General features: G+C 40.2%; 4 protein-coding genes across 6 annotated transcripts; 1 reads left to right on the forward strand and 3 right to left on the reverse strand.

The window, feature by feature from the left end:
- Positions 1-664: 664 nt before the first annotated feature.
- On the reverse strand, positions 665-6224 carry LOC104437657. The gene is made up of 3 exons (XM_039307960.1): positions 5790-6224; positions 1930-3937; positions 665-890 (listed from the first exon to the last, which is right to left on the reverse strand). Exons 1-3 carry the CDS (start codon positions 5790-5792, stop codon positions 883-885), a joined length of 2019 nt encoding a protein of 672 aa, XP_039163894.1. The 5' UTR covers positions 5793-6224; the 3' UTR covers positions 665-882.
- On the forward strand, positions 6032-8504 carry LOC104439865 (uncharacterized vacuolar membrane protein YML018C-like). The gene is made up of 6 exons (XM_039309765.1): positions 6032-6163; positions 6544-6697; positions 6906-6974; positions 7782-7899; positions 7975-8110; positions 8469-8504. The coding sequence occupies exons 1-6, from the start codon at positions 6032-6034 to the stop codon at positions 8502-8504; spliced, it is 645 nt and encodes a 214-aa protein (XP_039165699.1).
- A 1120-nt stretch (positions 8505-9624) lies between these two features.
- On the reverse strand, positions 9625-15611 carry LOC104437659 (synaptotagmin-5). The gene is given in 13 exon segments (XM_039308982.1): positions 9625-10578; positions 11214-11327; positions 11566-11844; positions 12142-12372; positions 12491-12641; positions 13021-13100; positions 13207-13281; positions 13460-13561; positions 13781-13908; positions 14347-14467; positions 14589-14658; positions 14858-14976; positions 15177-15611. Coding segments are annotated over 13 exon segments (1722 nt in total). The 5' UTR covers positions 15282-15611; the 3' UTR covers positions 9625-10431.
- Positions 15612-16729: 1118 nt separating this feature from the next.
- LOC104437660 (vesicle-associated membrane protein 711) lies at positions 16730-25461 on the reverse strand. Of its 3 annotated transcripts, none has more exons than XM_039308980.1 (5): positions 25456-25461; positions 19984-20225; positions 18353-18543; positions 17901-18064; positions 16730-17532 (listed from the first exon to the last, which is right to left on the reverse strand). In XM_039308980.1, exons 2-5 carry the CDS (start codon positions 20198-20200, stop codon positions 17442-17444), a joined length of 663 nt encoding a protein of 220 aa, XP_039164914.1. In that variant the 5' UTR covers positions 20201-20225; positions 25456-25461; the 3' UTR covers positions 16730-17441. The 3 variants fall into 3 exon arrangements, with proteins under 3 accessions (XP_039164914.1, XP_010048951.2, XP_010048950.2); XM_010050649.3 differs by lacking the exon at positions 25456-25461 and having other exon boundaries at positions 16730-17312; positions 17429-17532; positions 19984-20404; XM_010050648.3 differs by lacking the exon at positions 25456-25461 and having other exon boundaries at positions 19984-20404.
- Positions 25462-25630: the final 169 nt, after the last annotated feature.

Consider the following 25630-nt stretch of genomic DNA (forward strand, 5'->3'; position numbering starts at 1 on the left):
TTTCATACCCCTGGTTTCGATGTACAGTTTCTAGGCTTAGATTTGGAGCAAATGAATCAGTTCCATATGCATATACATATGGGGCAAGTGTTCACATTTTCACAAGTGCTTTTTGGTTATTCCCAGTGGCTCTTAAGATCCTTAGTATGGATTGGTACCTTTGTTTTCCTAGGTTTTTTTCCTTGATCAGATTGTTGAATGTCTTTGTTTTGTTATAACCGTTTACAAATGGCAATAAATGTGCTTTCTTAAGAATTTCTTACATGGTCCGCATAGATTTCGTGTCCTTGTAGTGAAAGAATGAGTACTTTCTACCAGCCGTTGCATGTATGATGTTTGACCTTGTATCTTGTCCATGCCGTCATCCACCATTTTGACACATATCCATTGGCTACCTGATGTATGTTGCTTGCGGCATCATTTGAGTGACTCATGTATTGAATGATCGGACTTTTGGCAAGGTGCTCCGTTTAAAGTATGATATTGCCACAAAGCTATAATTGTCACGCCTCGAACCCCAAGCGCGCAAACATATCTCGGCGGTCGATTAAAATGCGACCTCTCAGGACGTGTCGCCAACCCATTCTTTTGATCTTTCAATTAAATGCATGCGGAAGCAACTTAAATAAACACCCAGTCAATCAACAAATCAGAGATAGTAAAACACAATAAATGACTTTTAAAAGCCGCACCTTTATTTATTCACTTGTTAACCCAAGGAGTTTAACATGTACAGGTCTACAACAAAAGACAACTCCTACACGACCTATGAGCAAAAAGGGTCAGAAAGGTCAAGGTTAACTCTACCTTCACTAACGGCAAGACTAGTCAAAAAGTGTCGCATCTCGTGCCCACTACATCCGCACTTAGTTGATCTCCACGCTACGACCCTGAAAATGATTATCAACAATGGGATGAGATAAAATCTCAGCGAGTCAACGCCCTAAGCCCCAATTAGGACGCAAATTCGTACAAAGGTAGTCTAATCATGCAACAGCATACAATTTTTCCTCACCTTGGCACACCCCTGCATATTAGTACGTCACATATGCCATTATAATTACAATAAGCGTAATCAATAATTAGAACACATTACTCTCATGCATCAAGCATCCACACAGGTCTGATTATAAGGCAAAATCCGTTTTGGCACATCCTATACCATGCCTAACAGTTTTAGGCCATAATCAAGCGCAACGAACCATCTTTCTTCCTTACAAATAGAACTGTCACTCTCCAAGGCAATACACTAAGACAAATAAATCATTTGTCCAACAACTCTTGCATATGAATCTTTAGCTCTTTTAATTTTGATAACGTCATACGGTAAAGAGCCTTAGAAATTGGCTCTGTCCCAAGAGCCAACTCAATCACGAACTCTATCTCCCTTTCTAGGGGTAGGCAACTCCTTAGGAAAAATGTCAGAAAATTCTCGCAATATAGCGATATCCTCTATCCTTGGCTCCTGAACTGACGTATCAACCACAGTTGCCAAGTAACCTTGGTAACCCACATCCAACAACTGGGTTGCCTCAAGTGACGAAATTAAAGTAATCGAGGGTCCTCCTCAATTTCCAACAAACTCAAAACTTCCACCCACTAATGGATTAAACTGAATCGCTTTATGATAACAATCCATGGTAGCTCGTTACTTGGTGAGCCAATTCATACCAATAATCACATCGAAATCAAATATCGCTAACACAATCAAATCTATTATTTCCTCTTGATCATCAATCACTAACTTGCAATTAGAACACCTTATTGCAGACAACATTTTATCCTTTAATGGGGTGGATATACTAATGACCGCTTCTAATAGTTTTGAACTTAACCCCACTAACTTAACAAATTATTCAGCAATAAATGAATGCGTGGCTCCAATATCAAATAAAGCATAAGTAGCATGGTCGTTCAATGAGACCGTACCTGTAACCACGTTTTGCGAGTTCTCCGCCTCCCTTCGGTTGACAGCGTATACCCTTCCTTGCATTGGAGGTCTACTCAAAATGCCCTGATGTGCATTCTGCGACACACCCCCCGTTGCCTGTCCTATTTGCGGCAATGGTGTCTGCACTCCCATGGGTTTGTGCGGGCAGTTCTTCACCTGATGGCCGTGCTGGCCACATCCATAGCAAGCTCTCGTTCTAGCAAGACACGAGGCCGATCCATGTTTCCTTCCACAAAATTGGCACACAACATTCGAGTTGGATGCCGGCTTTCCAATTCCACCATTTCGATTGGGAGGGATGGGATAATTTCCTCCCATCATTGGCCTCTTCCCAAACCAATTATTATCTTTGTTGGGCACAAACCGCGACCTAGATGCGGCTGCCCGTTCATTCAGGTCCCTCTCAATCAACTGGGCCCTCTTATACAATTCGTTATAGTTCTTGAGATTTAGTGGCACCAGCGGGTCCTTAATCTCCGGCTTCAGACCATCTCTAAACCTTCTTGCTCTGTCCACTGGGTCCTCAATCAGCCTCGGTGCATACTTTGACAATTCGCTAAACTTTGCCTCATATTGGTCCACAGACATCTGATTTTGACGAAGACGCTGGAACTCGGCCATCTTTTGTTCTCGAGCACATTCTGAGAAATATTTCCTGTAAAATACTTTGACAAAGGCATCCCACTCCGGGACCATACCCTCAGGAAACACTCTTTTTTCAGTGGCCTTCCACCATGTGCTTGCATTACCCTGCAATTGATAGACAGCTAGGATTACCTTGTCCTCTTCAGAGCACCTTAGTAGTGCGAAAGCCTTCTCTAATTGTTGGATCCAGAGGATTGCAGCCTCAGGATCATCTACTCCAATAAACTCCGGTGGTTTCAATCTTAGAAAATGCTTCACCAGCTTGTACATAGGCCACTCACCATTCGCATTTCTAGGTGAGACTTCAGCAAGTGCAGCGGTGGTGGCGGTGGCAATAGTGGTGACAGCATCAGTGGCAACGGTGGCGACAGCAGCAGCTTGATTCTGAGCTTGTTGCCTCTTCCCAAACCGATTGTTATCTTTGTTGGGCACAAACCGTGACCCAAATGTGACTGCTTGTTCATTCAGGTCCCTCTCAATTAGTTGGGCCCTCTCATACAATTCGTCATAGTCCAGCACTAATAGGTCCTTAATCTCCGGCTTCAGACCATCTCTAAACCTTCTTGCTCTGTCTATCGGGTCCTCAATCAACTTCGATGCATACTTTGACAATTCGGCAAACTTTGTCTCATATTGGTCCACAGACATCTGATTTTGACGGAGATATTGGAACTCGACCATCTTTTGTTCTCGAGCACAATCCGAGAAATATTTCCCGTAAAATACTTCAACAAAGGCATTCCACTCTAGAACCATACCCTCGGGAAACACTCTTCCTTTAGTGGCCTTCCACCACGTGCTTGCGTTACCCTGCAACTGATAGACAGCCAAGATTACCTTGTCCTCTTCAGAGCACCTTAGTAGTGCGAAAGCCTTCTCTAATTGTTGGATCCAGAGGATTGCAGCCTCAGGATCACCTGCTCCAGTAAACTTTGGCGGTTTCAATCTTAGAAAATGCTTCACCAACTTGTACATAGGCCACGCACCATTCCTATTTCTAGGTGGGAGTTCAGCAGGTGCGGCGGCGGCGACGGCGGCAACATCAGTGGCGGCGGCGGTGGCAGTAGCTTGATTCTGAGCTTGTTGCTCAACCATGTTCCCCAAGGTCTCTAGGACTTGCAAGATCCCATTAACCCTAGGATCAACTGGTGTCCTCTCTTTAGCACCCACCTGCACCGATGCTCTCCCTCTAGCACCAGCCCGTCTCGATGCCCTTTCTCTAGCACCAGCTCGAGTCGGTACCCTTTCCCTAGCACTTGTCAAAGTTGCTATGGCCCTTATCCGAGGGGCCTTTTGCTTAGGATCGCTCATCTCACGGGTCCTTTCGGTCCTTATAGAAACCTGCTTTCCAATTCTCACAAGGAATTAGAAATTTGAGCAACCCACACAAACAATCAATCAATCACAAGCATAAGAATAAGGAAAATGTTTTTCCTAACTAACTATCCCAAAACCCAACCCATTGCACCTTATCACTCCAAACCTTGACCAAGCTCTAATACCATTTCAGACGGATGTCATGCCCCGAACCCCGAGTGCGCGAACATCTCTCGGTCGATTAAAATGCGACGTCTCAAGATACATCGCCGACCCATTCTTTTTATCTTTTGATTAAACGCATGCGAAAGTGACTTAAATAAACATCTAGTCAATTAATAATTTAGAGATGGTAAAACACAACAAACGACTTTTAAAAGCCACACCTTTATTTGTTCACTTGTTAACCCAAAGAACTTAACATGTACAGGTCTACAACTAAAGACAACTCCTACACGACTTATGAGCAAAAAGGGTCAGAAAGGCCAGGATTAACTCTAGCTTCACTAATGGCAAGACCAGCCAAAAAGTATCGCATCTCATGCCCACTACATCCGCATTTAGCATATCTCCATGCTATGGCCCTGAATATAGTTATCAAAAACGGGATGAGATAAAATCTCAGCAAATCAACAACCTAAGTCCCGATTAGGATGCAAATTCGTATGAAGGTAGCCTAATCATGCAATGGCATACAATCTTATCTCGCCTTGGCACACCCCTGCATATTAGTACGTCACATATGCCATTATAATTATAATAAGCATAATCAAAAATCTAAACACATAACTCTCATGCATCAAGCATCCACACGGGTCTCGATTATAAGGTAAAATCTGTTTTGACACGCCTCATACCATGCCTAATAGTTTTACCCCATAATCAAATACAATGCATCATCATCATTCACACGTGTTTCGATTATTACGACCCCTCGAGCCACGACCAACACACGAGTTGGCAGTCTTCCAGCATAATCGAGCATCATCCCGCCCCATCGGACACGGCAATATTTAGAACCCCCGCCTAGACAGCATTCCATAAAGAAGTATTAGTCTAGCCTCAACCACAACTCGAACCCCGCCGGGCATCCGATAAACATCGGGCATCGTCCCCAAACTCCTATTGAGTGACAGGTTCAATTAAATGACCACACAAGCACGTCAACACTCAAGCCAATTTTTATATTTCCGTCAATTAGCTCAATGTAAAAGAGTTTGTGCTTAAATAACAAACCTCGGAAAATCTTTACATTTAAAATTTCAGTCAAATAATTGCACGAGGTCACGTATTTGAAATCAACCCGTCAAACTTTGCACACTTTTATTTTAAAACATCATTGCCCATTCTATCACGTAAATCATTGCCCATTTTATCACATAAAATACGGCATCCAAATACGACATCTCAAAGTTTGCTATTTTCTTACCAATAAACCATCTTTGAAAAATAGCATTTGAAATACATTATATGACAATCAAACATCATGGAATTACATGCTCAGACGAACATAATCAAGTTTAAATTTATCCAATAGAACAAGCATAAAATTCTACTTAACGGTTAATCCATCATTAATTACACTAATCATGATTAATTAAGCTAACCACAGTTAATTAGACTAATTATAATTAATTAAATTAAACTCGATTAATTAGCCTAACTTTAATTAATTAAAAGCTCATCGATGTTAATTAAAATAATTACAACTGATTAAATAAATAATGATTAATTAAATAAACTCAATTAATTAATCTAATCATGATTAATTAATCTAATCATGATTAATTAATCTAATAGTAATTACTTAAACTAATCCCCGTTACTATTAAACTAACCCCTTGTACGCAATTAAATGATTAGGAGGTTATCTCACCATTTCCGGCGATGGCGAGCCCGCGGCGACGGCGGCGCGATGGGGACGAAGACACGAGTCTCACGGCACCAACGGCGCGGCGAAGACGGCGGCGGTCGCGGCTTGAAGCTCACGGCCAGAAAAAGGGGGAGAAGGCTCGGTTCGGGGTGGCTCGCGGCGGCTCGCGGATGGCGGCGACGGCACGGCGAACGGTGTGAGGGACGCGGGCGGCAGCTTTGCAGCGACGAGCGAGCGGCGGCGCGATGGCCCTTGAAGTTCGGCGGTGGAGACGGCGGTTCGGAGGTGAGGACGGCGAACGGCGCGGCTCCAAGCGGCGGACGGAGGTGGCGGTGATGATGGTGGTTAGGGCGTGGGCGGCGGTGGTGTTGTTGGTGGTGAGCAGGGCAGCGGCAGGAAGAAGAAGAAGAAGAAGAGGCTCGGTCGGGGGGGAGGGAAAGAAAGAAAGAGAGAAAAGAAAGGGTGCGGTGGGTTGCGGGAAGTGACGTGAGGGAGGAAAAAGGGAGAAAAGAAAGAGAGAGAAAAAGAAAGGGGAAGGGGGAACCGGCAGAGGGGTGGGGGAAGCAGAGGAGAGAGGAGAGAGAAAAGAGAGGGAGAAAGGGGGATGTCACAATAATCATTGAGTGGAAACTTTTTATTCCATTGTCCTCTAGTCAATGTTTTGTAGTTATCCTGTTAATCATAGAAGTAAGATCGAGCTTCATACAATAGAACAGAAACGGCATAGTGCTGATTAACAGTACTGTATGGATTGCAGTATTTATCAAATGCAGCCCTCGCAAGAACAAGTGTTGCTAGCATGACTGTACTGTCATCAACTTCGGTTCTTTCCACTCTGTTCATTGACGTCCTTTTGGGCCAAGATTCTTTAAATGTATCAAAAGTTGTTGCAGTCTTCATCAGCATTGCTGGTGCTGCCATGACAACTCTTGGGGAAACTTGGGCAGCGGACGACTTCAAATTTAACACTTCTTTGTAAATTTGTTAGTGATGCTGTTGTTTATACTTTAATATATATGTGGATTAAAGTTTGGCATGCTTCAGTAGGACAAAGAACCATTGACAGGAGCAAAATAGCATGCTTTACTGCGTGTTTGCATATTGTAATGCCTGATTTAGTTTATGGCAATTCTCTTGTTGCGGATCTCTTTGGCTTGCTTTCAGCTATGTCATATGGGCTATTCACAGGTAAGATAATCACAATTTTGTCATTCTATTGTATATTGACCTACTAGTGAACTATTTTTACCAACAAAAAAAAAAGACCTACTAGTGAACTAAAACAAATGTTACGGTACTTCTCAAGAAGTTTACTGACAAAGAAGGGGAGGAAGCTGATGTGCAAAAGTTATTTGGATACATTGGATTGTCCTGATTACTTTTAGGCAACTTGGGTGGCAACTATATGTATGTGCTTGTCTGTTGATGATAGTGTTACAAGAGGGTTTTCAGTTGGCTTTTCACCCCCTTATATTTTTCTATAGTTTTCATTCATACGCCTATTCAAATTATATTTTCCTTGGTAATCTCTGCAAAAATCTTGAGACTTGATAGGGTCTGGAGAGATGGAAATTTTGCTGTTTTCCTTCCTCTTATCACCTTTATAAAACTTTGGCTTGCTTTCTCTCGTAGTAAATGTTTAATGAATGAAATATGGTCAAGCAGCTGGAAATCTTGCAGACTCGGCAAATCATTAATTTTGGAGTGCTCTCTATTTCTGATCTTTTAGTTTTTACAAGACACATACTTTTTAGAGTATAGTGGTCCCTTGATTTGAGAAATCCTGCTATTCTATTCTAAAGGTCTAAAGAGGACCCATTTAGTCCTTTTATTTTCAGAAAAAGAATACAAAAACTTTCAGGACATTCTGCTCCACATTTTTGAGGTGTGATAATTGTAATGAGAACTTTTGCGACATCATCAACTTGAATTTTTCTCATTATTTCCTTTTCATGAACTTAAAGTATCTTCTTGAGTTTGTCTTTCATCATGTAGTATGGCCATTGGAAGCATTAGGGTTAGAGCCCGAGTTTCACAATTCCCCATTCTGTAAAATGGATGTAGCTGTTCTTGCCAATGGCTTGGTTGGAAGTGTCCTTTCTGACTATTTCTGGTATTTACCTTTATTTCTTCAGTAAGACGTTTCACACATGCTGTTCCTGACCACACGTGTCTGGCTATTTTGTAGGGCATTAAGTGTGGTATGGACAACACCATTAGTGGCTACACAAGTGTTGTCTCTCACCATACCATTTGTGATGTTGGCTGACATGGTGATCCATGGTCGTCATTATTCTGCATTGTACATCCTCGGCTCAACTCAGGTGACTAATCAACCTTATTGGTAGGCCTATCAGGCAGCTAACTTGTGACGTGCGCTCACTGGTAGCACAATCATTAAAAAAGATGGCGTGACTTCAAAATTTAAAAGGGCAAGCTGTCTGCGACATTTTTTTTTTTTTGAGTCATACTGTCTGTGACATTTTACATCCCTGTAACAGATGCATTTATTTCGTTACTATATATGTGGAGCTATGTCTTTAACTTTGACGTCTTTGAAAGATTTAGTCTAAGCTTGTCAAGAACATACTACATGGCCCAAAATTCGAAATATTACTGCTTGAATCATTGATAGTGCATGTATGTGCATTTTGATTTGCTGTTTCTGTACATTTTGTGTAGGGGATCGGACATATACTTCACCTGACTTTTGGTTGAAATTCTTATATGAATTCTCTACATTGCTTTATGATTACATTGTGTCAATCATTATCAGGGTGTAGCACCGAAGTATATAATTAACAAATTACCTTTTGGAAGATTAGTGTGATTATGAAAAACTTCTGCTGAGGGAAATTAAGGACCTTTCTTCCTGGAAGAGTTATTAGACATCCAAAGTATGACACTTGTGATTGCATGGTGACGCTATATATAGCTGATAAGTTGTTTCCTGCTATTTTAACAAGGAGGCGACAACAGTGCCTACATCTTGGGTGCCCCCTGGGCTACACCTTGTGCAATTACAAGTTGACAGTGATGGAAGCTACTTTTATTCAAGAAGATAATTCAATCTGATAATAGTAAAAGCTAACTGAAGCAACAAAACTTGAGCACTTGTCAAGTGATGTGAATATCTTATTCTGGTCAAAAGTGTGTCAGTCTGATGCATAAAATAAGTGCACTCAGTTTCTTTAAGTATAGAACTCAGCTAGTTGTGAACCTGATCAGATACTGTATAAACAACTATACTCTTCCAGGGAACTTTGTAATATGAGCTCTTGCATTTCTCTCTGATCTGCACATAACATCAGATTGCTGTCAATTCCTTCGATAGATCCATCCGTCTATCTTAAATAGGCCAAGTATTTCTGTGTGGTGGGATCTCCACTTTTAACTATTTTCTGATTGTTGAACATAATGGTCATTTTGATGCTCTCGACGACATCGCAGGTATCCATAGGATATTTTTATAGCAAATCTTACAGACCGGTTCTCAAAGAAGTTGGGCATGATAATACATGATTATATGCCTGTATGATCCATTTAGCTCTATCGGTGCACTAATCATGCACTTAGGAAACTTATAGGCATGCAGACTTAAATGGGAGGTAAGTAGATGTGTATGTTTGTCATTGATATGTAAATGGGATACGTGTAAGTTTGTGTTCCCATATCTAGTTGGGGTATTGAGCCCTGATGTAATTAACAACTCTCTCTCTCTCTCTCTCTCTCTCTCTTGTCTTCTGGCAGGTCGAGATTGTGTTGCATTACTACTGCAACTTTTACTGTTTAGCCTCTCCGATGCAAGAACTCTCAACACCTGCTGTGAAACCTTTTCTCCGGCTTAAACAATCACATCTGTTCAAATTCACACTGGCATGTACAAAAGCTGTTTATTTGATGAGGAAAATGAAAGAATATGGTCCAACTTCTAGTTAGACATGCCCCAGCTCAATTGCTTCTCTGCACAACTTTAAACTTGAATATTTCTAAATGCCAATCTCGCTGCCCATCCGTCAATGATCAGATCCCTTTCAGATACTGACATCAAACATAAAACTGATTCACGTTAAGCAAATAGATGAGAAATTTATGCTGTTAAATGAAAATCACCTCCCATTACATATGAAACTCCCAGGCAGACAGGCAAGAGGACGAACAGTAATGTCTCTTCATTCCCTGTCGATCTTCATGAAATGTAAATCAGAGTAACTCCCTGGTACTTGCTTGTGCTGGAGAAAAAGCTTCTCTCATGAGATAAGCCACACGCCACCTTTGAATTTTTATGGTGCAAGCTTATATGCGTTGAACTCTTCAACAATAGATGCTTTATCTAATCGTACAAGGATCTCAGTGTAAATTGTAATGCGTTAAAAAGAAACAAGAAATTCGTAGTTCTTCCTCTTGATACAACACTGTTCTCTGATGTCTCCAAACGCAAAACTAATCTGCATCTCTCCTGTAATTAACTTTTGCTTGAAACTCTTACCGAAAATGCAAAGCAGTATAATTTGTTTGTATGGTTGCAGAGTTAATCATATGACATCTGTTTTTTCTTTATGATGTATCACGCATATGAGCCTGCAAATGTATCAAGAAGTTGAGAATCATCACTGGGATGGAATATTCTCCCCTCGCTCAACCGTCAATAGTCGCGGAACACGGGCTGCGCAGTCCACTTTAGATGCAAATTAACCTTTCCCGACTTCGCGCCATCTAAAGGAAAAGTATCCCGAACTTGCCCTTCTAATATCACCCTGGTTAGTGTCATTATGCATTTTCCAATCTTCTCCTGAAAAGTTAAAAACAATATTGAATTAGGCAAGAGATCTAGTACTCGCTGATCAACAAGAACAAGAGGAGACCAAGAGTGTGACACTGTACTATCCAGATTTGTCTGGAAGTCGCCATTCAATATATGATTTTTCACAAGCCTCATGTTTTTTATCTGTTTTCTCGTCTAGACTGTCCAGTTATCCATTGAGATCTGCAGAGTGAGCTAAAAAACCTCAAATTATCGAAAAAGTTTTCGAGACATCTACCATTTGCAATCCACATGTGATCTTACATCATCCTTTCCAAAACAGTATTGCTTTTCATCATATTTGATTTACATAGTGAGGTGCTCTTATACTGTGTCCTCCTCTGTATTTAGAGTAGTTCGTCTGCCACATCACAAGAAAAAAGAAGAAGAAGAAAATACCAGAAGTTTCAGCAACCACAGAATTAATCTTTTCCAACCATGGGACGTAGAAAAATGACAGAAAAAGATTGCTGAGATGTTCTCCATGGCAGGGACCTCTAAGGATTTTTAAGTATCATCACAAAGAGTGAAAATCATGCATCTCTTATGTTACATGCTATAAATTACGTCATATTTTGAAGGTGAATAACAAAAGTAAAAAAGAATTAGGAGGAGAGAAGTACCTTTCCAAAAGTGTCATGGTCCCAAACTTCTACAATAAGCATATCATGCAGCCCATTCTCCACAACGATGTCGAAAGTCTGATTCCAGACCGGATTCAGAACATCATTCAACACCTAATAGAACAGAAGAACTAAAGACAGTTAGAAGTCAACAAGAAGGAAATAGAGATACGAGAATACAAATGGAAAATAAATCAGATGGCTTCATTTAAAAATGTTTAGAATCCAATCCAGGACTTCCGAAGCAGCTTTAGGTGGGTGGAAGCACTTGACGCTGACAAAATGGCTCTCTTGAATATTTTCGTGCAAAAAGATTTAAACATATATAAGGCTGCTTGCTACAGGATCTCACCCTTGTCTTAAATTTGGCTCCCGATTTCTTCATCGTAAGAACGACATAAGGGTCGGCTTTTCCCATCAAATCGGTAGCTGGCAATTCCTCGGCTGAGATCACTGTCACAGATAGTACCCCTCGAACAATCACATCCTTTTTCTTCTGAGATGAAGCTGCATCTGCTTCATGGCCACCTTCAAGCACCTTCTCAAGTGATGTCAATTTCACATCCGGTTTGAATGGATTCTTTATGACATTCTCCATGCCATAGGGACAATACAAGAGCTCCAAATGCACCTAGTGACAAGAAACGTTCCAAAAGAGGGACCATATGTTTTTAAATAGCCAAAAAAAATATCAAAATTCAAGCAAATGCAGCTAAAAGAAAACGTAAACTTGCACTCAAAATTGCTACGCTACAACAGATCCTCTCCTTCATAATGAATTACCAAGCGGATCCATGCTTTGTCATTGATAGTGACGTTTCCTTCATAATGCTTGAAGGAAACAAATAGTTTCTCTCATGAGCAAAGGAAATAAAAATTTTGGTGAAATCAACAAGAGCATGTGGGAAAATCTAGGTTGCTATCTGACCTGACCCCGGTTCTTTGTATCTCTTTGCACCTCCAGATCCTTCACCAGTTTTAACCACACATCCTTCACTTTGCCAGGCTCAAGCGTATTTAATGGAACTTGAGCACAACCCATGAGTTCAGAAGCTTGAACGCCTTCATCATCGAAAACTCTTACTGTTAAGCGCTGGGTTGATACATCCTCAACTATGAAGTCAAAATGCTCATTCCATACTGGATTTAACTGGTTGTTCTGAAAACACCGAGACAAGGGAATTAACCATTGTTTTTCCTAGAAAAAGATAATTCTAGGTATATTGGAGCAGGTTTTCTTTCTTAATATCACGGAAGGAGCTAGTTATTTCACTTACAATGGTTTTACTAGTTTTCATTGTGCTCCGCAGCGGACGCACAAACAGAACAGCAAATGGATCAGATTTCCCAACAAGATCTTTATTGACTAAGTCCTTAGCTTGCACAAGCTTCACTTCTAATGTCCCAACAGGCTTCAGTTCCAAGTCACTGCCACAGAGCATAGCCAAAGAACACCAAACAATCCCGCATTGGTATAAGAGCACTTCTATGTAGAAAAAGGATAAACAGATGCGGACGTCACTTTTCTTAAGAAACTTTGTCGATGGATACAGAAGATGGGCTACTCATGCCATCATTTTAAGCACCCTACATTCTGTTAGTGAAGTTCTAACATTTGACAGCATTGGCCAGCGATACGAAGTGTCCGCCTAGCAAGTTGTACGGACACTTAAAAAAAATTTATAGTATTTCAAGCATTGCATTTTTCAGATGTAAACATCTAGCAGAGTACATCATCAGGAGTGTGAAGACAACAATAGAGTGAATTTGCCATCATAGGTCGAAATTTAGAAGGATCAATTTGTACCTATAATCCCCAGGCAGTATGGGAACAATCTTCCTCACTGGCCATGTCAATGTGTCTTCAATAGCATCTTGTATTGTTTCCTGAAAATGCATACATGATTTTATTGATCGAGTGAGCACACTCATTCTGTGACATCTGAATCATTGGCACAGAACATAAATAGCAAGGATAGAGCAAATAGCCAACCTCAATAGCATCAGCAACCCCAGGGATTGTTCTTATATCGCCACCAGCAATGCTTAGTTTAAAGTCAAGATTCTTCTGCTAGAAAGGGCACGAGAACGAGCACCGAGTGTGAGCGTCGAATGCAGTATGTTGTGCGGAAAGAGGGTCCAACAAAGCATAAACCCATGTTGAAATTTTAGACCTTAAAGTACTCTATAAATCATGATATAGTATTCTAGATGATCAGGGTGAGAGAAAGGAAACTAAATCTCACCTTTTCTCGTAAAGAATAACAAACAGCTCCAAAGCAAGGAATTTCATCCACTAGCGGTTTGAAAATTAGCCTGAAAACCCCAGTAAATCCTATATCTTTCACCTATATAACAGGGTGAAACAGTAAGAATGCTGTAAGTTCACTCTTGTAGCATGACCTGAATGCCAGTTTTAGAAAACAAATATACCAAATCAACTGTGAATATTAGCTGCCAAAGCCCAACAAAAATGCGCTACAGCATCCATGGAACACTGAAAATTTGACATCGACCCAAACTGGGAGACAAAGGCCCATGCAGCAAAAAGCAGTAAATAGAATTACCTCCACGGGCAAGCCTACGCCAACTCGTGTTCTGATATCAAGTTCTATACGAGGATTACCATCCCACTGCATTTCCAACTCCATGGTAACTTGCCCACCTTTGCTTTCAGCATCGACAATCCAAATTCCTGGTACACCAGAAATGCGAGGCCAACCAATTTTCCAAATGGAGCTCAAATGCATATTCACCGATGGAAAAAACGCCAGAAATAGCTAATGTTATCCCCATTTACTAATTTCAATGTATTAATTCTTTTTTTTCCCTCGAAGCAATGATGGCGTTACAATCAGATATCTCATTAACTTCATTAACAAGTGTAAAGTACCCAAACAGTTGTCAGTAATTCTAATTGACGAGTTGCTTATTAGACTATAATAAAGGCTCGTAAAGAGCTCAATTTTGCAATGTTAATCTGCATTTACTCTAAAAATGATTTGTCTGACACGCTTAATCAACAGAGGAGGGTATCAAGCAATTCATTTCTGTGCATCATGATCTTGATTCTTTCTTAGCAAGCAATGGGACTTTTTACTTAGTACCACTGTCCTAACTTGAAAACAAGAACCTGTGAATTGAGGAGCCACTGTCCCAAGAGTCAACTTGGAGAATTTGAGAGATGCTAAGACAGCTGGCCTATACTGCTCAAGAGTTGGCTCTACAGTACTTCGTATCATTTCAGAAGCTGCCTGGGGCATCGACGATTAGAAACATTATCAGGACAAGATAGAAAAACAACAGCCGATCTCCTGTATACATCATAACGACTGAAAGATTGATAAAGGTGGTAGGGCAAGAGAGAGAAAATACCTCATTGACATAAGGCCAAATCTTCTTAAGTTGGATGTTGAGCCAATTTAACTGCAATTAGTAAAATAAACTAGTCTCAGAGCGGTTGCCTCATTAATATACAATCTGTTTGTGTGGCTCAAAAATTAGTTTCTTACAGTAAAGCGCCACATGAAACGATGCATGCACATACCCATGGATACAAACTTAATAACTGAACATTCACAAAATGATAATTCACCCATGATTATACGATAATAAACATTAAGAATTGTGAGGTATATATGGACAAAAAAAAACTCAACTTTTGTCGCTGCGCAAAGACAACCCAAGAAGGGTAACACTCGCCTGGCAGGATCTTTCTTGAATCCTCCACCGTCATCCTGGCGAACGCCGCGATGGTCGCGGCCTTCAACACATCAGAGAAATATACAGAATAAGAGACAGAGAAACAAATTTAATCAGAAACAGCGGAGTCTTGTATATCGTCCATATGCATGCATGCACGCACGCGCTGATAGACTAAGATCACCAGGGTGACGAACGTATTAGAATCACACCAAAATTCAGAGAGAAGAAATAGTACAAGAGGCATGTATATGCGCGTACCAAATCGGAACGGCGCTTGGATCGGATACTTTCGTAATAAGCAAAAGCGAAAACCAACCCGATGCCGAGAGCTAGTCCGATGATCAGGCCGGAGACGAAACCCATTATTCCCTCCTCCTCCTCCTCCTCCTTTTCTTTCCCTCTTCTTGTGCAAGATGTTGCAAGGGTCGGTCTGAATTCGAGAACTCTGCCAAGAACTCTAGCTCCCGGTGATCATGTGATGAGCAGAAGTAAGTGGCATTGTGGAAAGCGAGACTTTCAGGTGGATGTGATTGATCTTGAACGGATCGTTTGAAGGAATGGCGATGAATTAAGAACGATAATACTGGATCTCTGTTGCGGGTTCGATTCTTTTCTTCGACTGGTGCTATGTGCCGTGCCCTCCTCTCGGGATAAACCAGTTCGCACGCGAAATTCGCGGGCTTTTTCGTTTGCTACGGCACTCCTTTTGCTTTGTTCCTGTGGCGCTCCGTGGTGGCATAAAGCATTTTGAGCATTGGTTGCACCCTTTAAATTCATGGAAATTAATAGAAAGTCCTGGAACTCAGAATCCCGTGGGGACTTGAATTGCGTTTCCTCTTTTTTTGTAAAGTAGAAGAAATCCTCCCATAGACAAAATAAAAAGAATACGGGATATGTGAAAAATGGAACATTATAATGCGGATATTTTGTATAAGATTAATATCACGAAAAATCACAAATAAGTATACATGTGACAAATTTATCATTAATTAATTAAGTTGAATGACACGTGATAGTTGATAAGTCTACTAATTTTGGGTTTTACCATCCGTTTGCCATAAATATACCAATTTATATATCTTCTTGGTATTAATTTAATTTAACATAAACTAACAAATAGTAAATTTGTCATAAATATATAAATTTATAGTTTTTTTTTTGTAGTCAAAAAATTAATTTTAAATAAATTAATCACATGCATATCAAATTGGGATTTCTCATAATATTAATCCGTTTGTATATACGTGTGAATCAATTTCTCCTTTTCTTAAGAATTTTCTTAAGAATGATGCTAGAGAAATGCGATAAACGCTTATTGACTACATGGATATAACTCGCTTCGCTTGTTTACTGAATCATTCAAAGTCGATCGCCTCAATATTATACAGCTAGCAAAGATTGCAATTACCAGCAGTGCCCTGTTCAAAACTCTTATCGATTACAAAGCGAAGTCCTTTAGCTGCTGAAGCCGAAGCCAAGACATCGTAGTTTTAGGATCTCGGGCTCGAGGTAAAAAAAATATTGGATCTGTGGAATCTATCTAGGACGTGCTTATGGATTGGTTTGAAACACAAGAAGTCCTTGTGATTATTCTGTTATATTTGACCAATGTCCCATAAAAAATAAGACATCTTTTCAGTTCTGAAGTTGACATTGCCCTGTAGCGTGCGAAGTGCATTTACGTTGACCATTTGTTGATACCTTTCTTTCATGACCGTGGTGCTGCAAAATCATGTCCTTATCATTGAGATTCGTGAGCGTGGGAGTTTAGATTAAGTTGGAAAGAGATGGCTCTATTTCAGTTAACACCATGAAAGAAGAGTTTCTCCATCTCATTCACATCTCTCACCATGGGAACTCACATCCCACAAAAAGGACAATCCTACATAATCCAAAACTTATTAACAAATTTGAGAAATGACCAATGAAAGATTAGAAATGACAACGCATCTGGGAAGATTAACATCAGAGTTACCGACCCGCCCACGGATGAAAAACCTATGATTCGGTCAACTGAGTTATAGAACCTTCCTGGCAAAAAAGTAAACCTTGCACTCGATGAATGTTCACAAATTCATATCAGCATCTGAAAATGTTCAAGAACGCTGGCTTCATAGCTCCATCAGGAGTTGGGGCATTCCTCTTTACATTCTTCCTCCTCTTTGGCCACACACACATCAATCGCAGCAGAAAAAGCGTATCCTAGATTGGCCAATTTTCATCATTGAAGAAAAGAATCCAAAGTCTAAGCAAAATCTCTTTGATTTTACACCAGAAAAAATTTCTTGTTCTTGACTCATCAAGCCACAATACGGTAGATGAGAGACCTAAACCTCTTCCACTCTCCATTAGAAACAAACGCTCACACAACCACACAAGGAAGTATTCCAAATCCTGGAGAAGAGAACCAAGACACCTTACAACAATCCCCAATTTCACCCAAATACAAAGAACCAAAAAAACAGGGGAGGCTAAATCAATCGCAGGGAGAAAAATACTTAAGAGCTCACCAATCATCGATCATCATTTTATACAGGATGGTAGAGCAAGGCCATGGCAGACAAACGCTAGTACAACATATACAATCACCAAAAGGAGAACAACGAGCGCGACCCTGCAAAGTGTCAGAAATAACATCGTATCAGTAAAACAAAGAACAACATCCAAAGCCCTGCCTCTCTATCTATAATTAGGAAGTAGCAAAACCATGGGCTCTATTTTGTGCCCAATATGCTTTGTGTACTATTGACTATTGATGGAAAGAAAGAATTCAATCTTCAACCATATAATGTGAATCCACTGCAGTTTTCAAGAAGCTTAATATACTATCATTTGACTCATCAGCATAAATGCTAAATGCTTTCACTTTGCAATGAAATCAGGTTTTAGTCGTCTTCAGACCAGACTTTACATGAAACATAACTGATGATTATTTGGATTCATTGAAGATTATTCTAAATTGATAAAGAACTCAGAACTTACGTGAGCTTCACATTTCTCCACCATACATTACTTCTGAAGCGACGAGTCTGCTTTCTGAACCGGAAGGTGTTTCCTTGCATGTTGGCAGTTTTATCAACCAGCAATTCCAAGCGATCACCTCTTTCCAGAACTTTGTCAATATTCTCAATCATGACATTTCGGACCTAAGGCAGACCAACGTCAGCAAAAAGGAACATCTACCCTAATAATTCAAAAACCAATAATTTGAGCCAATGCATACCCACCACATTTATTTTTTAAGCATGAAATGTCAGTGATTTACTACATACACATCATATATCCATCTCACAGATATTTAATAGACGAACCTAAATTATGAAATCTAAACATCGACTAGCCTTCTGATGCAATAACTGAAAATACTAGTCGGCGAAACGCTGATGACATACACCCACTGACACTATATTACGTTACAAGGATACAGAATTTACCTGACTCATTTCACCTTTCAGCCGATTAATTCTATCCGCATTTGGATCATTGGAATAATACTCCATTTGCTGGCTTAAAACCCTTGAAAATTCATCATTCATGGCATAAGCCTGAGCAGAGAGAACTGCACGGCCATACGTCCTAACAAATCTCTGATGGATATCTTCAAGAAAGGCAAACGGAATTCTCCCTGCACACAATTTATAACAGGACTTAGTCGAAATATACCAGAAAGATGTCTAAGGATATCGCACAATGCTGGAACTAAATAGACAATAGTTGAGTATAAATGGCTTCAAATTAGCAAGTATTGCAGAAACTATTCATCTACAGCATTGAAGATCTCTCTTTATGAAAAGCTATTGAATCGACAATGAATATGACAAATCATACTAAAAATTTAATGGCAATTCATATATCCCCCAACAGAAGTTTTGCTTATGAACAATGATAAAACATATTAAGACTGATATACAAATTTGATTTTTTTTAGTGACAAATAGACTGTATATGGGCATTTAGTCAAGTAGACCATATTCAAGACCCAGAAAGACCCTACCACATCAATAAGTATGCAATAAACAATCTCACTTAGCATTTCTCTTTTGCTTATCCTAAAAGACATGCAGAAGAAAGAGGCAAACAACACGCTAGACCACACTGTCTGCAATCATAGGAGGAGATAAAGAAGACAATGCTTGAGGATCTTCTCAATCTAAACTAAGCCTATTAAAAGCTCTATAATTCTTCACAATAGCCAAATCTCCTACTAAAGCAATCTGAAACCAAGCAATGACCAATCGATGGGAATAAAGAGGACCCAAACCATAACCAGAGCGCTTCAACTTAGGAATTCGATAGAAAATCAAGATACGGACCAATCCCTTAATCACATGAAACTAGCAGCAGTAAACAAATAAGGCAACCATTCGAAGCATCTTGATAGATTGATCGTAGCTAGATCCCGTGTCCCCTCAGCCCAATTACATAAAGGGGTCTGAATATAAAACCCATGTAAGACTGAAAACGATGCTTTGGTAGCAAGAAAGCTGTCCCATTTCGAATTTGCGGGTTTGCTAGTTCTGCGAACACGGCGGTCATATCTTCAGAAGCACAAGAAGAAGTACAGCCGTAAAAAGATCCAGGTCCAGCAACACGAAAGACCTAAACCCGAGACCAGCGTTCAAGCATCAAATTAGCACCACCGAAACCCTCTAATTCAGAATGCTAATGACACCGCCGCTATTAGCTCGGGAAGCGAGCTAGGCTAAATGGGTGTACGGTGAAACTGCGAATCACCCGTGTCCAGGTCGAATTCTACATAAAGTCCGTGAATTTCACCCGCTCGGTAAAGAAAGATCACGTTTTTTGCCGAAAAGGCGATCGATTCTAAACGCCCCCATATGGGGATCAAGGTGTGGACACAGTGTCATCGCCCTGCAGCATACGAGTCTCACAGGAAACACGTGATACGACAGCAATATCAAGCCGCGCGATTGCTCAGCACAAAAGCGAAGCCAAATTCATCTAAAGTTTCGAAATTCAGGCAGGCAAAGGGCGCGCGCCCCGAAACCGAATCGAGGGCAGAAAAGGGCAAAAGAGAGAGAGAGATGGGGAAGAGGGGACTGACGGCCGGCGGTGTCGTCGGCCATACAGAGGACGGTGAGGCCGTCGGTGCGCTTGACGTGGAAGATGTAGCGGTCCTGGGAGTAGGAGGCGTGGCTGTCCTGGGCGCCGGGGATCTTCTCGAGGATCTGCCGCGCGATCTGGCTGGCGTTCGTCGCCGTCCCGCTGAACTCCGCCAGCACCACCGACCCCCTCGCCACCAGCGCGTAAAGAATCGCCATCGCCCCCACCCCCGCCTCTCTCTCTCTCAAACCACCACCAGGCAGGACCGAGCGATCGAGCAAGACGACGACTTTCTCTCTCTTCTTTCTCTCTCTATGCGGATCGAATCGAGAAAAGCTCCATGGGAGGAGGATTCCAGATGGAGGAGGAAGCACGAAGGTGTTCAGCTAAATTCGCGTTTCTCTTTCTTCTTCCTGGGTGTCGTGTCCGAAGAATATTTCAATTCCTTTTTCATTTTTATTTTTTTTCCTTTTTCTTTGTTTTTTTTCTTTTTTTTTTTCCTACCTGTTCTGTTTGGGATAACGCAGATAGATCCTGCCCTTCTGTGCTTAACTGGAAAGGACGCCAGCTAAAAAACGAAGCATATCTGAATCTAAAAGATTTTGCAAATTTCGTCACCGAATTCATAGGTTGAAATGAAATCGTGATAAGACTTCTGAACTTTTCCAGAGTACAAAAAAAAAAAAAATCATTTTATTTCCCAACTCTCGTTTTAATGTCTTTTGTTTCGAGCTTCTCGATTAATTTGAATTCAAATTTGTACAGTTCTCAAGTCGATCAAGTTATAAAATGCATGAACAGTTAAATTTTCGCCATCGCCTCCAACCCTTTTTTTTCATATTCCTTCTCTATTATCTGATAAGAAAAGGGTGTTCATTTATTCAGATAAATACATAGGATTTAAAGTGGATCAGGCATTTAATATAAAAATGGCTACTTCTCTATTTATTTCATAAAAAATTAATAATTTAAAAAAAAATCCCTTAATTTAGATCATTAATATCTCACTTGAGAAAAGGTTCACTAATGAAAATATCTTAACATGAATTATCGTTTATATTAAAGATATTTTTTATTGATTTATTTTTGCAAGCAACAATAATAATTAAAAGTTGCGATTGAGTTTCGGGGAATGAAAAGGTTCCGGCGACGCACGTGGAGGGCTTGTGACATCTGCCGACCAAGCAAAGTTCTCAAGTGGATAACACGTCACCGAGGCTAGACCACGGAATGGACACGAACATTAGTTAGCAAAGAATTCGATTGAATTAATGATGGGTCGGCCCAAAAGAATAATTATTGCAATAAATCTTCTTTATTCCTTTCCCATGCTGTCGACTCTCCACTTCCGACGTGGCCTTCCTTTCGTTCATGACTTTTTCTAAAGAAAAAGAGATTAAGCTTTTCACTTCTAACCAACCTCGAAAGCCAGATTCCTTCTTTTAGGCGACAGAAGGAGTCAACAGAATTCAATTTCCCCTCTCATATTCCAAACTCAAATATGGGATATTTACCGCACAAACAAAAGAGCCATAAAAATATTATATGAATATTAATTCGATCTTAAAATTTTTAATTTTACCAATTGAATTTTAAACCTTTCAACAATTTAGTTTTTCTGATCAATTTTAGACAAAAAACTGATTACGTAAACATTAGGTATCTTATGTGGCATGTCCGGCGATAGATTACACTGACATAGACAATGCTTATAACTTTTTAAATTTATAACTTTTATTTTATTTCTATTCATTTCTTTCTTTTTTGTTTCCTTCTTCTTCCATTGGTGCTAGTCTCTACACCTCAGTGGTAGCTGGCCACAAGCAAAGGCTAGTGAGGCTTGACCTCATCAAATCTAGCAAGATTGATTATTGACCATTGAGGAGACTCAATAGCAAGCATTGGTGGAAAAAGAAAAGGAAAATGGAAAGGAAGTATGCAAATTTCAAAAAAATTATCGATGTCAACAATTTTCGCCCAAAATTTGCTAGAATGACTAAGTGGACAAAAAATTTAAAACTAAATTAGCTAAATTAAAATATTTATAATTGAATTGGCGTGCATATAATAAATTAAAAAAATTATCATAATTCTCCCCTCAAATACTAAAATGGAATAAAGGCCAAAGGTGCCCTCATTTTCTCAAATAAATAAGGACTTGACGAAAATTTTGTATCAAATAAAGGCTTGAATTGAAAATACCGATCTCAAACAAGATCCTTAAGTAATCATGATAATTTCAAATAAAGGTTCGATCTCACCAATCGACTAAATATTCCGATTGATCATGGACATTTTCATCAAATACAAGTTTAAATTTAAATTATGTTTTATTCTTTTCTTTTATTTTTACTCTTTTCTCTTTTTCTTTTTTTTTTTTATAGTTGGCAAGGGGCCGGCAAAGGCTTGATTACCTTTGCCGACCTCTAGCAAGAGCATGCAATCCCTCATCTGGGGCCAGCGAGGGTTGGCCTCCCCTAGGACAAATGTCACCTCACCTATGGCCACAAGGGACCTCGCCCAGCCCTCTCTGGGCATTAATGATGGCCAGCCGACCACCTACAAAGAAGAAAGAAAAAAATGTAAATGACAAAAATGCAATTGATCAGTCACAAAATTAGACTCTTATTTAATATAACCATAGCCACTTCATATATTTATTTGAAAATTTCCCATAATAATAATTTTTCTTTTTTGTTTTCAGATCTGTCAAATATTTGACAAATAATCTCACACCATGGCAGCGGTCTCACCCCTCATCGAAGTCAAAGTAGTTATCAGGGACAGGGGGGTTCCTTTTAAGGAGAGCGCGGCAAAACCGCCCCCGTGAATCTACGGTCACACGTCGCCCGCCCGTTGGCGCGATCTCGCATCGGACGGGTGTCAAGCAACTCCCTATCTTTTTCTTTTTCCTTTTTTCTTTTTAAATGAACTTTTATGCGCTGGAGTTAAGCCTAATGAGGAATGATTAGGGTGGATCTTGGCCAGCCGTTCTGATTTGGGCCTATGAATAAGAACTCTAATTTACGGCCCAAAAAGAAGAAGGGTTCATCAATGTAGGGCACATTGGGCCCTACCATATGAAGGACATCCATTGCTTTAGACCCATTCACTCAAATTTTAATTCAATGAATGGCCTCCACCCAATATGAGCTATAAGTGTCTAAAAATTCCTAAACCAATTATTTGACGGCTAATTCAATCATAAACATTTTCATAGTGCTAATCTAATCCTTAATATTTTGACAATTTATCAATTTAGTCATAAACATTTTTAAAATTTGCCAATTTAGTTGTAAAACCTATTATTTTGATATTTGGGCGAAAGGGCTACATTAATAAATTATCAAAAATTTGGTATCAAATTAGCAAATCATCAAAAGATTTAAGATTAAATCGGCACAAATGAAAGATATAAGGTTAAATTGATTTTTTTTTTTTGGTAAAAGGTAAGAATTAGGGTTAAATTGGTTTTCATACAATGAATTTATCACTCTTTGGACAATTCACCCCTTAATAAAAGAGTTACCAAAATTCAGTGCTTTCTTTTACTTTTTTAAATTACTCAGCACGAATTACAAACAAGATCAGGACATGTTGACTAAGATTGTTCGTCCTAACATATGTATGTATTCGAGCGATTTCGTCGTCTACTCGAAATTCCGAACAAGATAAAACTTCAAATTAACGTACATCAATATCACGAAAGAGGAAACTTCCATGGCCGCAAGTATTTCCACGTTCAAAGCCCTCCCAACTCTCCCCACCGAAACCCTTCTAAAAATGACGAAAGCAAGAAAAAAAATCCCAAAGCCCTCCCATGCACAACCTAGATAAGTCGCTATGATGTTGCGATAACATAGATTCGTACATCGAATATTTCAAGTACAACCATTCCCTTTTACCCAAATTTCTCGTACAAATCCTACTGTATTTCTTGTCTCATCCATTCGAAACATTTAGTAAGATCCAGGTGCGGAGATGGCGCGTGTATTTCATGGCGTTTTTACACCTTAACAATCAAAAGTACCCTTTTACAGATCTGCATCTCCATCAATCAACTTTAATTCTAAGATAATTGGCTATGAAACTATGTAATTTGACAATTATAAAGTGGACAGCGAGATCATATCAAGAATCACCATTTTAAACTTTTAGATGGCATCGGCGAGAAAATCATGCTATCTCTTCAATGAAGACCCGCTTGCCCTCCACTTGATCTCTTCGGAGTATTAACCTACATCTTCATCTATTAACTTTAATTCTAAGATAATCGACTACGAACTATCGTAGTTTGACAATTATGAAGTGAACATTGAAACTGCATCTACAATCACCATTTTAAGCTTCTAGATGGATTGGCAAGAAGCTCGGGCAATCTCTTCGATCGAAACCTACTTGCCCTCACTTGATATCTTCGAAATATCGACCTGCATCTCCATCCATCAACTTTAATTCTAAGATAATCGACTACAAAACTGTCGTAGTTTGACAATTATGAAATGGACGTCGAAACCGCGTCTAGAATCGCCATTTTAAGCCTGTAGATGGATTGGCGAGAAGCTCGCGCAAGCTCTTCAAACGAAACTCGCTTGCCTTCAGCGCGTGAAAGCCGCGAAACGGGAGAGAGAAGCGAACAAAGACAGCGAGAGAGAGAGAGAGAGAGCACTGTATCGTAAGTCACCTCTCGATCCCACAAGCGGCAGCGCTCGACGCGAAGAGAGCGACCGGAACATGCATGGAGAGATCTCGTATTTTCTCTTCAGGATCCCTCCTGGAGAGACGGCTCCCCGCCAAGCGGAAATCCGGAGCATGTGACCGGCCGGCCCTCGTCGGCCCTCAATAATTGTGGGGGCCGGGAAAGAGAAAGAGAGTCGATGGAAATCGATGGATCCTATCATTTACTGGACGAGGTAGAAGACAAGAGAGCGCACATCAGAGCACACATGTCTCGAGCTGTAAAGCCATGGCTTTTACTGCCCCCACATCGCTGCTTCAGAGGGGCTGCAACTTGCCCTAGCCATGGCCATCTATTTACCACGAAAGACTCCCCTTGTTTCTTCTGTCTGTTTGCTTCTGCCTATCTAACCACTGCAGAATATTCCAACCCGACGCGGGTTACAGCAAATGGAAAATCGTAGGCATTGCTCATCGTCTTGAGGCCAGAAGCACTCGAGCCTAGGTAGATCGTCGTTTTGCGACGTCTCAGAATCAATGTAATTATGACGATTAACTTTTTCGAGCGTGTGTCGACAGAATACTGTGATTTGAAGGGATGGCTCGAGGGTATCTGTTGTTTCGTTCTGTCATTTCTGGTTCAAAGTAGGTATTTGGAGCTGTTTTAAGATGCTATTGGACATATTAATCTAAAGGTAGTAGTGCACTGCCAAAAACCCTAGTGTAATTAGCTTGCAGAATAGCAGTGCATGAAGGGTAGTGAACTGCATGAAGCCACTGTTGAATTATGAAGCACCTCTCTCTCTCATGAAGCCACTGTTGAATTATTAAGCATTTCTCTCTCTCTCCCCCCCACATATGAAGGGTAATGCCACTCCATGATGTTGAATTCTTAAGCCTCTGTCTCTGTCTCTCTCTCTCTCTCTATCTCTCTCTCCCCAGACCCTTCCATGCTGTGTTATCAACAAATA

Source organism: Eucalyptus grandis, chromosome 3 (genome assembly GCF_016545825.1).
Source record: "Eucalyptus grandis isolate ANBG69807.140 chromosome 3, ASM1654582v1, whole genome shotgun sequence".
Taxonomy (NCBI): Eukaryota; Viridiplantae; Streptophyta; class Magnoliopsida; order Myrtales; family Myrtaceae; genus Eucalyptus; species Eucalyptus grandis.

Bases quoted from the DNA above. Each gene is read 5' to 3' on its own strand.
- LOC104439865 (XM_039309765.1), top strand. From the start codon at position 6,032: ATGGCCCTTGAAGTTCGGCGGTGGAGACGGCGGTTCGGAGGTGAGGAC. The intron at 6,164-6,543 runs GTGAGCAGGGCA...TATGGATTGCAG, and splicing joins CGGCGGTGGTGTTGTTGGTG to TATTTATCAAATGCAGCCCT. The intron at 8,111-8,468 runs GTGACTAATCAA...CATTTTGTGTAG, and splicing joins ACATCCTCGGCTCAACTCAG to GGGATCGGACATATACTTCA.
- LOC104437660 (XM_039308980.1), bottom strand. From the start codon at position 20,200: ATGGCGATTCTTTACGCGCTGGTGGCGAGGGGGTCGGTGGTGCTGGCG. The intron at 18,544-19,983 runs GTCAGTCCCCTC...AATTGTGTGCAG, and splicing joins GGCCGACGACACCGCCGGCC to GGAGAATTCCGTTTGCCTTT. The intron at 17,533-17,900 runs GTAAGTTCTGAG...GACACTTTGCAG, and splicing joins TGGAGAAATGTGAAGCTCAC to GGTCGCGCTCGTTGTTCTCC.